Source organism: Camelus ferus, chromosome 4 (assembly GCF_009834535.1).
Source record: "Camelus ferus isolate YT-003-E chromosome 4, BCGSAC_Cfer_1.0, whole genome shotgun sequence".
Lineage (NCBI taxonomy): Eukaryota > Metazoa > Chordata > Mammalia > Artiodactyla > Camelidae > Camelus > Camelus ferus.
In genome coordinates, this window is record NC_045699.1 from 10,120,244 (window position 1) to 10,134,381 (window position 14,138).

The 14,138-nt window shown below is 34.9% G+C and overlaps 1 protein-coding gene across 1 annotated transcript in view; it reads left to right on the top strand.

Annotated features, from left to right (window-relative positions):
• KIF24 (kinesin family member 24) overlaps positions 1–14,138 on the top strand; it is a 59,641-nt gene that overhangs the window by 11,050 nt on the left and 34,453 nt on the right. Inside the window, 2 exon segments of the mRNA XM_014557628.2 lie at positions 8,368–9,015; positions 12,267–12,456. Coding sequence (XP_014413114.2) covers positions 8,393–9,015; positions 12,267–12,456 — 813 coding nt within the window. The 5' untranslated portion in view covers positions 8,368–8,392.

The window sequence follows — 14,138 nt, forward strand, 5'->3', positions numbered from 1 at the left end:
CCAAATGCAGTTTCAGGCAGTTTAGGTGGGTAGTGTTACGTAGTTGAGGTAGGTGAATGGAAAGTTTGAGGGAACATGTTAAATAGTTGGATCTTATCCACATCCTGGAATGTGAATAAACTTCCTTAATTGTGTATAAAGTTGCATGTATTCCCTTTCCAGTTTATTTTCTCTGCCACCAGGATAAGCAAGTTTGAATTTCTGCCAACTGGATTTCTTCCAAGACTCTATTTCTGATTGTTATCCCAACAGCTGAGACCTAGCAGTCTCTGGGTTTGACATAGAGGAGAACTCTGCATACTTGTGGCATTGAATGTGAGTGGGCCTTACATGTAAAAACCTGCCCATCTGGCCTCTGTTGGATTTTGCTGATTTGCAGGGCATTTTCCTGGTGGTGGCCGCTGAGAGAGATTCCATGCTGCAGCACAGATCTGCAGGAGGCAACCACTCTGTTGAGCAGGGTAGATAGTGGGCCTTTGTGGGAGGCTGGCAATGAGCTGTCTTTGCAGCTACTTTTGAAGGAGGCAGCTTGGAATAGTGCAAAAAACATTGGACTAGCCATGAGAAGACCTAAGTTCCAATCTTAGAACTGTCACTTGAGATCTGTGTTACCTTGGGCCACTCACTGATTGATTCCAGTCTTCCTCCTCCCAAGTAAAAGGAAGTGATATGTGCATTATGAATAAATTTCATAATCATTATGCTAACTGAAAGAAATTAGATGCAAAAGAGAATATATTGTATAATTTCATTTACATAAACTTTTGGGAAAGCAAACTTATATATGATGATAGAAACATCATACAGATCAGTGGTTGCCTAGGCCAGTGGCAGAGGAAGGAATGCAAAGAGGCATGAGGACTCTTTTGAGGTCAATTAAAGTACTCTGTATTTTAATTGTGGTAGTGGTTTCATAGGTATATACAGCTGTCAGAACTCATAGAATTGGACGCTGTCATGCACACACACCCAAAAGGGGATTAAGCTGTTTCAGGGATTAATAAGAAAGAACACTGAAACAGATTTGGACTGTTTACCATGGGCATAGGAGGGGAGAGAAGCAGCACAGATAGGTATTTGTGTTGTGTTTTTGTAGGCTATGTATTTGCCCTTTTTGCTGTAGGTTACCCAATAAAGTTATAGCTACAGTAATAGGAATACTCAAACACTAAACAAAATCAACAGTCATCAACCTTGACCTCTAACTCTTCCTTTACCACTTGTCATTTTTATCTGAATCTTTATGAACTAGTAGTAGTAGAGGACATTTGAAATCAGACAAATTTCTTAAAATATTTGAACTACTTAATTTACTAAAATAATTTATCTATATTCCATTGTTTGGTTATTCTGCTTCTTAGTGGTTATTATATCCTATCACCTTTATGTTGAGGAACTCCATTGACATCCTTATAGTCACAATGTGACAAAGGTGTAAATTCTTAACTCCAATATATAAAGAGGACCACAAAAATAAAATGGAAATGACTTGCCCTCCCCAGCCCCCCAAATTCTCATCCGATATTTTATTAATGGTTATAAATGCCTCAAAGTCCTTCATAATAAAGCCTTCCAGAAGCCACAACTAACTGTTTGGACTTGACATAAGTTAGAAATTTACCTAGAAAGAATATTCAGTAACTCAAATGTGAAGTGAGTAGTGACTGTTCTGAGTTAGCTACTTATGGCTGTATTGAGTTGTTCCTGATCTCTAAAAGGAAAAGAAGGACCAGTGTGGCTGTGCTCATTCTTTCTCCTCTTTTCCTAATGCCCAGGCCATCTCTCTTTAACACTTGCTGGGAATGCATAACCTTTAGCTGGATGTGGTACAAAGTGCAGCTACTTCTAAAACAGAGACAAGTTTCTTGGAGGAAAGCCGATTTTAGGCTTTGGCCAGGAAATATACAGTGTGAAGCTATCAAAGACTAAGGCAGTGGATTGGAACACATGAAATATATAAAAACCCGTGAGTTAATAATGAATATGAACCTGCCTCTCCTCTCCCCAGATAAAAGCAAAACCCCAAAAGAACTCATTGAATGCCATCCAAAATATCTAGGGCACTACTCCTACTTAATTCTGAAAATTGGAAATTAAAAAGAAAGAATATTTTTATGTCTGCCTTCATGTACAAACTCTACTTCGGATAATCACATAGCCATAGTTGTTGACAAAAGGTATTTTTGTAAAAAGATACTGAAATAAATATATATAATTTAGGAGTAAATATTTTTAAAAGATGTTTTTGAGACAATTGAGGAAATTAGATTATAGACTGAATATAAGATACTAAAGGGTTATTTTAAACTTTATTAGGTATAATGGCATTAGTTATATAAGAAAATACCAATTTAAAAATGAATTTAGAGGTGAAATGACATATTTTGGATTGAGTTTTTAAATATTTCAGCAAACAGAAGCAAATGTGGCAAATTTTGATAACAAAAGAATCTATGGGTGGATAACATGAGGGTTTATGGTACAGCTGTATTTACTTTGTGATGCTTGAAATTTTTTATAATAGAAATATTTTTAAATGCTATAGGGAGATCACTGTGCCTGCCATTTGCCAGGTACTTAGTGCTTTACAGAATCTGTTGCTGCGTAATCAATACCTATATAGAATCCTTTAACGTATCTGATTTTACTGCAAATACTTGTAGAAAGTATTCTAGTTCTTCCAGTTTTACTGAGATATAATTGACATACAGCGTTGCATAAGTTTAAGGTGTGCAGCATAAGGTATTATTCTAGTTTTAAACTTGAGGAAGCTGAGGCTTAGAGACATTAAATAATTTAACCATGTATCATGTCTGGGTCTTAGCAGAGCCTAGCTAGATTCTGGATTTTTTTGTCTCTTAATCCATTAATCTTCTGTTGTACTAATTACTACTAACCAAACTCTTTGGTGTCTATTAACATGTTTAAAATAAAATCTTATTTGACATCTTGGGGGGAAAAAAAACAACCCATGTGAATGTTTTCCTCTCTATTCAAGTCTGTCTCCCTACCTTCAGAATAAGAATGTGTTTGGTGACAGTGGTAGTTTTAAGGGTTTATGTTTATTGGATGTCTATGATGTGTTACACCAGTGCTTTATTTAGTAATAGCTATCTTCTAAATCCACTGATAAAGCTGACATGTCAATATTTTATTATAGCCAAACTGTTTCTAAGAAGGATGGAGGAGCATCCTGCAATAAAACACACAGCTAACATTGATTTAAAAAAATTTTTTTAATAACAAAAATGTGAGAAAAATGCTTTCTCATTTTGAGAAAAAGCATTTTTTGTTTAATGATATGCATGCTTTTCTTCTGTAAATAGACAATAAATTTTTGTAGATTAAAAAATCAAATAAAAATACGCATTTATGAGTAGGTGTGTAGAAAAGGGTCATTATCCTAGTAAGCCTGCCTAAGAGAATCTAGAGCAAAAATCTTGGGGAACAGATAAAATAAGATTCACTTCAGTGATATTTTGGCAACTTGAATCCAAACATACTTAAATAAATTTGTGGAAAGGGAAAAATGGTTTTAGTTTAGTGTAATTTCTCCCCACTATCATCTACTTCCCAAGGGAGGCCTGTTGCTACTTGTAGTATATAACCTTTATCTGGGTAACTGCTACAATTTATAGTCTAGGTTATCAAGTTAACAAACCACCAGCCTTGGACTTTTTTGTTTTCCTCCCTAATTATCTAAATAGGCTTCTAGGTGTTGAGGAAAGTACTCTTAATATGATCCTTTGCTCCCATCCTTTTTTGCCCACTGAAAAATAAGCCCAATACACAATTTGGATAAAACATTAACATTTTTTTAGGCTGGCTAACAGTGCTGGAAAAAATTAACATTTTAAAAGTAGTTTACATTAAAATTGTCACCTAGAATGACAACCAATAAACAAGCACTATCTTTAGGGGTTCACTCCAACAGGGTTTTTAAAATATTCTGGTATAAGCAGACTAAATAAAATAGTTTATGTAAAACACCTAAGCATAGTGCTTGGCATAAAACAGAACTTGATAAATCAGATCATCAAAGTAGTATGATCATAAACTATCTGCTGAAATAATAGGATTAGCCTTATATAAAATATTTCTTTGACCTACAGAAAGTGCTCAGGGTTACATTGGTTAAGACATTGTGTGTATTAGGCTCTTCTAGGTTGTAAGGACCCTCAGGCTGTCTTATTACTTGGGGTGATGGGACTTGTAGAGTTAGGAAACTGAGAGAAAACGTCTCCATAGCCACATCAGCAGGCTTCATGGAGTCTCTTAATAATTTAATTATGTTAGGTAAAAAGTAGAAATGGTAGACCTTTTTGTCCTTTGTCCTCTCTAAGCCAGTTCTGTTCATTCAACAAACACTTGTTGCACACCTGTCTGGCACAGTGCTAGGCTGAGTGGGATCATATTTGTTTTCTCTTTAAGAATTCACACTATAGTGTAAGGCAGAGCCACCTTATTTCTGGAACAAGGCTGGCAATAAATACAAAAATTAAAAATATGAGTCTGTAATGCCCTATTAGTTTTACAATCAAAACACTATAAGAGTTGGGAGAGAGAAATCACATCTGCCTGGGGTAATTAATCTATTCAGCAAACATTATTTGTAATAGTGTGAATTGTTTTTAATGGCTATAACAAACAGGTAGGAAAATGCTTATATTAAATAAAAAAGTAGATTTCAAGACAGTTATGAGTACAGTGTTAAATACAATGTAAAAATGCATTTTTAAAAGGCTGGAGAAATGGGAAAGTGGGTAAAATAGGTGAAGGGATTAAGAGGTGCAAACCTCTGGTTATATAATAAATAAGTCATGGGGATGTAATGTACAGCATAAAGAATATGATCAATAATGTAATAACTTTGGGGATAGATGGTTACTGAACTTACCGTGGTAATCATTTCATAATATATGCAAATATCAAATCATTATGTAGTACACTTGAAATTAATAGAGTATTAAATATCAACTGTAATTCGATTTTTTAAAAAGGTTAGAGGAAAAACACCAAAATAGTAACAAGTAGTTGTATCAGATCAATGTGGGGAGATTGGGAGGAAGGGAAGTAAGTGAAGTTAAAAATATATTTTTAAAATAAGTAATATAGCCATATAGTTTCAAAATTTACAAAACAGCTGTTTTGTGTCCTGCTCTGGGTGGTGGAGACAGCAGTGAAATAGAAATAATAAGAAAAGTAATAGTAACTACCACATTTATTGGCATACAATAGTTTCCTTCCCATGTTTGCCCTCCACTAATTAGTTCCCTCCTCCTTGAGACCAATATTATTACTTTCTTGTGCATCTTGTCAAAGATATTTTATGCCTGATGAGTTAATTCTTTCTCTTTAACAAATGGTACCTTTATTATACAAATTGTTCTATACTTTGTTTTAATCACTAAATGTATTTGAGAGCTTTCTTTTTCTTCAATAACATATTGAAAGTTTACATATTTGTAGTTGCTTTATAGTATTCCATTTAATGAATTACCATAATTTATTTAACCAGTCCCTATTCCATTTCTTTGCTATTGCATGAAGTGAAACAATGAATAACTTTGTACCTATGTCATTTTATACTTGTACAAAGAATCATATCTAATATTAAAACAAAAGAACATAGGCTAACTATCGGGCTCAAAAAAGCACCATGCTGCCAGTTTATGTAGAAGCATGCTGTTGGCTGCTTTAATTTGCATGCCCAGATTACTGCTATCTCCAGCGTCTTTCCCTCCCATGATATATGGGATATCCAAGCATTGCAAAGTAAATATGTTGGTATTGTACGTGTACTGATTAAGGGCTGCTGTAGAAGCCATGGTTATCAGAGTTGGATTGGGAGGGCATGTCGCCAAGGGCATAGGTGTGTGAAATACAGGATCTTGTACAGCCTGTGGAAATTGAGAAGACTGCAAAGCACTTAACCTGATCCCCTGGGTTAGGCTAAGCCAAGTGAGGAATATAACTATTTAGAAATAACCTAAAGCACAGCAAAACATTGAAGGCTTATTCTGTTGTAAGTTCTGAGTGAAGTAGAAAGATAGTAATACAGAAATAACAATCGTAGTAGTAATAACTACCAACACTTCTTGAACACTAAGCATATACTGGGCATCATGCTGATTAATATTTGCATTATTACAAGTGTTTTCTCATTGAATCCTAACCCTAGGAACTGTGGAGACTATTGTTTTTCCATTTTACAATTGAGAAAAAATTTTCAGAGATATTAAATTAGTAACTTGCTGAAGGTCACACATTTATCTATTTCATAGTATCGTTTGGAGGTTAACAGTGCTTGGTATGTAATAAATGCTCAATACACACTAGCTGCTATTATTGTTATTACTGAAGCACAGAGGAAATACCAGTTATCCCTTGCCAGGGCATACCACACAGAAGAAAAATATAAATAGGACTTTTCCTGGGAAAGACAGGTTTTCCAGGTAGAAGAAACTGTAGTAAAGGGATTGAGTGGTGGCCTGGTTTAACTATGTAGAGTGCTTGGTGGCGAAATGGTAGAAGAGACTGAGATAAGAAAGAAGGCTTCATGGGGATGAGGGGGAGCTACTGAGCTATCTCAAAAGAATGGACATGACTCATTTAAGAGGCAGAGGGAGTTGGGGACATTTCAGGCAAAGATACAGCATTTAAAAAGGCATGAAAGCAGTCAGTGTTGCAGTTATCTACTGCTGGTAGTAAACTACCCCAAAATTTAGTGGCTTAAAACAATTACCATTTTATTTGCTAACAGTTCTGTGAGTCAAATATTTGGGCTAGGCTTAGCTACATTTGGTCTCACCTGGGACCCCATATGGCTGCAGTCATCTGGTGGCGCCAGTGGGGCTAAATAGTTTTAGATGGCTTCTCTCATGTCTGGCTTTGATGATGGCTGTTGGCTGGGCTTCTTCACATGGTAGCAGAAGAGTTCCTAGAGAACAGTGGAAGCCTCTCTTGAGGACTAGGCATGGAAGGCACAGTGTCACTTCCACCACATTATGTTGGCCAAAACATGTCATGAGGCCAGCCTAGCTGCAACAGGAGAAATAAATTCCATCTCTTGATGGAAGGACCTGCAAAGAATTTGTGGCTTTTTTTTTTTTTTCAATCTACCACAAATGGCAAAGGGCAGGATGAGTTTAGAATGTAATACTTAGCCCCTTTGGCCTTTTCTTTAGCCTAAGTAGCATTTCCTCCAAAGTTAATTACACAAGGTCCTTTAATCATCTTTATTACCTGGCCCTGACTTCTTTCTCTGTTTCTCCCAGAATGAAAATAAAATATAAATTAAAATGAAAGACAGAAAAGCTTTACCACGAACTAATAGAATTTTGAAAAAACTGAATTATTAAAAAAATTTTTTAAGAGAAAATGTAGTTTGCTTACTTTTTTTTTTAAATAAACACCTTTATTGTGATGTGGTTCCTGTACATAGTTTACTTAATTTGAATATTCTCATGAACTTGAACTTGATCACAGAGATTTGGAGAATTCCTCAGGGTCCTGGCTTTAATAATAGACCAGGATTATGTGTTATTACCACATTATTTGTTGGTATTTATTAAATAGCTTGGTGTTAAAAGTTTTTAAGCATTTTAATGTACATGTATTTAAAATCCTGACCGTACTATTAATTTCCTAGGTAAATCCTTTTTTCATATTTTGTATAGGTAGACATCTACAACCACCTACCTTTTAGAATGATCTGAAATCCTGAATTAGTAGATTCTAAATTAATGATATTTTTACTTCCTTATTCAACTAACTTCTACCAGTACTCAGCAGATACAAATGTGATTTCCTCTGAGTTATATTTGTTTACAAACCTCTGTGGTCTGCTATTTAATTCTGCTTTCCATTCTGAAAGAGTTCTTACCCTTTGTTCATTAATCAGGAGAAACAGTTGTGCAACATGCCTTGACATTAACTTGAACATCTAAAATTAGTCCTGTAACAATCAGCAGTTGGGAACAAGGTTTCAGTAGTCTGTGGTATGTGTTAAGTAGCCAGTGCAAGGTTGCAAGGAACTCCCTATAAATAAGTAAGTGACTTGTGTTTTGTATGTGTGTGCATGTACCTGTGTATATATACAACTGAAAGTCTCTTTAAAAAAAAGGTCTCTCTTTATTAAGCAGATAGACAAATTACATCTGTTACTACAAATGCATTATAAGCATCTTTGTTTATTTTATGCTGTGCTGTTTAATCATTTTAGAAGAAAAATATATTTATTGAAAACCTGATATGCTAGAATGGATTTTTCTGCATGTTTCTTTCCTGGTTTTCAATTTTTAGAGGAATGATTATATTACATCTACTATATTTCAAGTGAATGAGCTTTTTTTTTTTCCTCTTCAGAATTTATAGAAACCCATTCCCAAAAATGACATCCTGGTTGTATGAATGTCTTTGTGAAGCTGAGTTAGCACAGTATTATCCTCATTTTACTGCCCTTGGCCTTCAGAAAATAGATGAATTAGCCAATGTTACAATGAAAGACTACTCCAAATTGGGAGTCCATGACATGAACGACCGAAAACGTCTCTTCCAACTCATCAAAATCATAAAGATTATGCAGGAAGAAGATAAAGCAGTCAGTAGCCCAGAGTATCCTCTTCAGACAAGCAGCCTGTGCATCAAGCCTCAGAAACCCAGATCTGGCCCTCGCAGGCAACTGCATTTTGATTCTCCTGCCGACAACAAAGACAGAGCTACCAGCAACAATGAGTTTGAACTGTGCGATTTATCAGATTTTTCTGCAAGTGAACAGAAGTCTAGTTACCTAAAAGTAATGGAACACATACTACCAGATGATTCCCAGTACCATACAAAAGCAAGAATTCTGAATGCCACAGCTGCTGATTCCTATGTACAAACAGAAACCAACACTTCACTCTTTTCATCAAATCACTTTTCTCCAATACAGGGGGATTGTGATATTCCCATTATTCAAAGAGTCTCTCGTGTTTCAGGGTATAACTATGGAATCCCTCATTCCTGTATCAGGTAATCATTTATTTTTATCTTTTTTCTTTTTTTTGGAGGGAGGTTAGTTTCAGGCAAGGGCAGGCTTCTCTATGACCAGAGGGGAGCAACTATTCCTTACAGAAAATGATAGTGAATATCTCTGCAGTGATAATAGAAGTACCTTGATGGGGGGAAATTAATGACGAATTTGGACTTTGCAGATAGGAGGAAGATGATATTGTTCATGCACACCAAGCAGCTGCTACTTGCCAGGGTCTGCTATTTTTCTTGTAGCAGACCTATTTTTATTATTTATTATAGTGTAACATGATATATCTAGTGCATCCATGAAGGTAAAAAAGCTAACTAGCCTCTGCAGTAGAAAAAAATTACACAATTCATGGGGTTTTTTATTTTAAGGTTATCAAATTCACTTCAACCAGGAGACATGGAGCTTAAAACAAAGAGCATGTAGTTGAATTGGTCTTTGGAGCAATTAGTTTACCTGCACATATTGAAATATGGTCCTGATTTTGAGTGCTTTCTACAATTTCAGCCTTGGAAGAACAGATGATTTTGGTCATTGCAAAGAGTAAGACACCTTTAATGGAGTTTAGAGTTTGAGAGTCAGGGTGACAATAAGTTATTTTCACCTGCTGCTTCAAGTTAGAATTTGAAGGTCCCTGTGAGGCGAAATATTGAGTAATCCCTAATACTTGCCTTGGTATAATAGAAAACATGTTCTTTTAAAAAAAAACATTTATTGCTTGTTTTATTATTTTAAAAAGTATAGCTGGTGAATTATGGAGAAACAAAATACATTCTTAAGCCACATTTTTTAAAAAATAAAGGTTATTGTTCATAGCTTAAAGTATTTACATCTGGTCTTAACGTTGGCTAAGATTTCAGAGGATTTCATAACCAACTAGTTCTTTTAATTCTACAAAAATAGAACACCCAATTTTAAAGGTAAAAATACCTTAGTAATTTGAAACACAAGTTAATTCGATAGTGTTTCTAAAAACTTCTTTTTGTTTGTTTTGGTTTAGCAAAACAGTCCTGTTTTCTTTTAACTGTAAAAAAACTAGATTATTTTATGACCATAAATGACGTGCTGTCCTGTTGGTTAACTCGGTGGTGAAAAAACAAATACTTTCTTGAATGTTACAGTCTTTTATTGAGCAACACATAGAAATCTAAATTGGAATTATTTGTAAATGGAATACAGATATTAATTTGCATTATTTATTCAGATAGAAGGGATATTTTTGTTTAAATATTGCTATTTTATTTATTTAGCAAATGTAAAGTACCACCTCTGCTTGATCTGATTCTAGATATGAAGATAACTAGGATATCTGGAGGCTCTCAGACTCTTAGAGGGCAGGGTGAGTGGGAAGACAGACAACCATATAAACCTTTATAAACCATATAAACCATGTATAAACACAGAGGTTTATACATGGCAGGCCCAGAATGAAAGCATCCAATTGAGCTTTCTTCACCTTTTTTATATCATTTTTATGTCACTCTTCCCATTCCTTATTATATTAGAGAAATGGAGGTAAAAAAAGTATATTTTCTCCAGTAATTCTCAATATTGTCTTCTCACCCTAACCCTAAGTAGGAGTCAGAATTTCAGAACCCTGAGAAACTCACCAACTTAAAGCTTCCTATTAGTGAGTCATCTGGATCCAAAGAGCAGTCTCTGGATACCTTAAATTAGGAAAGTTCCAAATGAATTACTGGCCTCAGAATTTTACTAAAAGTTTAAGACATTTGGAGATAACTGGTTGCCCTGACTTATTTAAGATCTAATTCCAGCTGTCTTAACTTTTTGCAAGTCAGACAGAGTTTATTTCTTCAAGGGAAGATTGGACATTAAAACCGGAGCCTTTTAGAAAAACATTCATTCCTTTTTGCCTCTTGAACTTGAAAACTATAGTTCTTTTGTCCATATAACCAATCCTAGAATTGCTGGTCAGTTTTTAAAAGGACATTTTCTACCCTCTTTGATTAGCTTTATGTGATTAGGTTATTAATACCAGCAACTAGAGATCTTGACACAAGGCTCCTGTTAAAATTTAGGATGCATTGAAAGTTTTTTCTTATAAAAAATCTAACATGCAAAAGAAGAAGAATAGAACAATGAACTCCCATATGCCCGTCATTCACTTTTGATGATTGTCAAGATTTTGCTACCTTTAATGTCAAAATGGTACATTTTTTAGACGTCTACTATAGGTTGGTTAAAAAAAAATGCTTTAAAAGCCTTAAGTAGTCCTTTATGCATTATATTAGAAATTTTATTTGCTACTTTTTACTAATTTAGATCCTGGCAAGAAATAATTTTCCAGTCAGTTGGAGGGCTCACAAAATTGAAATTGATATGAAACAATTATATAGTGAAATATCCTGTGTAAAATCTATTATAAAAGGCTTTTTAGGGGCTATTAATCAAATTCTAAAGAGTAAAGGAAGGGAATAATTTGTCCCACTAAGACATTCTTAGTATATGTGCCAAAGGCATTTATCCTGATAAAACATCTATTTCAAGAATTCTGTTTTCTGGTTACCTTGCTTAAGAGGCATTTCTACATAGGTAAGTGGTCAGTTCTTGAATATATGCATTTATACCACCATTGGACTCAACTAGTAAATTGATGAATTTTGTATCCTTAACCCAAGGAAAATTGCCTCAAATATTCTGGATGTTAAGGTTGATGAGTCCACTGAAGCCAGCCAGAGAAGAAATGTGTCTGAATAGAAGGGTTAATTAGTGGTGGACAGCACCAGTAATAAAATTGTCCCAGGAAGAAGAAATACAGGATTGTGTTCTAACAAATAAATACCTATTGGGGAGGGCAAAAAGAAGTAGTAAGAAAACAGGACAAAGGGAGGGCCAGAATATACCTGGGAGAAACGAGGAAAGAACATTGAAACCAGTCACCAAATTCAAGTTATTAAATAAACCCAGGTAGGATTTAAAAAAATTTAGATTGAATGGTCAAGAAAACAGTAAATGTACAATAATAATTGCATTGAAAGGAGTAAGAGACATTGGGTGGGGTGGAGTAGAGATGGAGATAGAAGTAATCAGGAGTATTTATAGCTAATAAAAGAACTTCTCAGAACTTTCAACACTTCAGTGTGTAACACATACTATATGTGTGTGTATTACACCTAATATATAACAAAGTATGCTGATACTTTGACCTTAAGTAGCTTTATCCTTATTAAAAATTTAGTAGCTTTATCCTATTAAAAATTAAAGCCCACTTATATATCAGACAGAACACCTCAGAGAAAGAGAATCCTTGGACTGAGATGGAGAAAATCAGAGTTTGTGTTCGAAAACGCCCTCTGTGCATGAGGGAGTTACGTCGTGGAGAAATGAATATTATTACTGTAGAAGACAGAGAAACTCTACTTGTTCATGAGAAGAAAGAAGCAGTTGACCTCACACAATATATTCTGCAGGTATGATGCTTTCCTTCTGTGTTTGGAACTAATATTATCAAGTATCAATGTTTTGCTTTTTGTTTCAGTACAAATTCTGAAATCCAGTTTCTGGTTCTGGTGTTGGCATCCATTCCTGATGTGACATTGCATTAAGTCATTGATAACCCTGAGCCTTCATTTTTTTTTTTTAAATATAGTGCAGTGAGAAATACAAAAACATAGTTCCTCCACTCTTGTGCAATCGAGTTGCATCATACATTATTCACTTAACATGCTTTATGTGAATTTAATTGTACACATTTAGCCAGAAAAGGGGGGGAATGAGGGAATTAAAAGAATTTAAATAATGAATTGGTGGTAGGCAAGACTAATCACTGAGCATATGCTCCAGAGTGACCATAAGATGATCACACAGTTAGTCTCAATTCTGTCCTGTCTCTCACATTGTGAACCTCTCATTTTGCTGAGTGTGAGTCTGGAGTTTCATGATGGAGGATATATTTTTGAGCAACAAGACCCCAGATTGCCAGCCAGCTGTTTATTTTGATTCTTAGTTGTGCTTGGATTTAGACTTAATTTGGTGGAAATTGGGCTCCTGAGCAAGCCAGTTTATACAAGCTAAATTACAATGAGTAAATATAATCCAGGGATCTGATTTCACATTGAACATATAAGGATTTATAAGTTTAAATAAAACACTGGTAGCTCAGACACATAAAAAATGTTCATTCCCTGCCTGAATGATTATGATGAGTCTAAGGATAAAGGGTTTGGTTTGGAAAGAGTTTATTCCAAGCTGATAGGTACCCTTGCAGTAACTCAGTCTCTTACGAAAACAGCAAACTCTGTAGATGGAAGATATCATAATTTAGGTACTGTTAAAATTATGAAGCAATTATGAATAATCTAAATAATTAGGGAATAATCCACCAGATGTTAAGATTTGGGAATTCGGAGTTTCTCTTACTCTGAATCTGCCTCCCTGAATGTTCATATTATGTCCATTCTATTCTCTGTATTGCTCTCTTCAAAACCCAGTGACTGATAGAAAAAAATAGTGAGTAATCTGGTGTGCAGGCAGTTCACCTTAATCAGCTGAGATTTTACTCACTGGAATAAATTCTTAAATACTGAGGTCAGCTTGTTAACACTCTCCCCTCTTTAACAGTTGCATTGTTCTTCTTTTTCTTTGGTTACCAAAATTAGATTTCACAGTAACATTCAAGATAATCCACTGAGTCTTTCTATGGGCACTAAATTACTAGGCCACTCTATAACTCACCCAATCACTTTAACAGTCTTATCGATTGCTGGTCAATGTACAATCTATTAGGTCTAGGTGGGAGGTATTTATATTGAAGATGGTGCAAATGACCAATTAGTTGTAATGCTATCTAGTTCCATGGCTACTTATAGCCATAGTAATAGCCCTATCCAATCACCATCTACCCAAGACTGCCTTAATGATGCTTCTGTCACAGTAATTCTCTTAAGGAGGCATCATCTTATCTTTTGTATTTTTCCTTTATCCCACAACACAATAAGCTTACTTTGTCATTATCATTGATCAATACTTATTGAATCCCTATAGTTTCCATAGCACTTTCTCTGCTGTTTGAACTTTAGACCTTTGCTCTCATAGGTCAAAGTCCTTACCTATCAATGCTTATGATATATAAGTGTTGGGAGGCCTTTTTTCT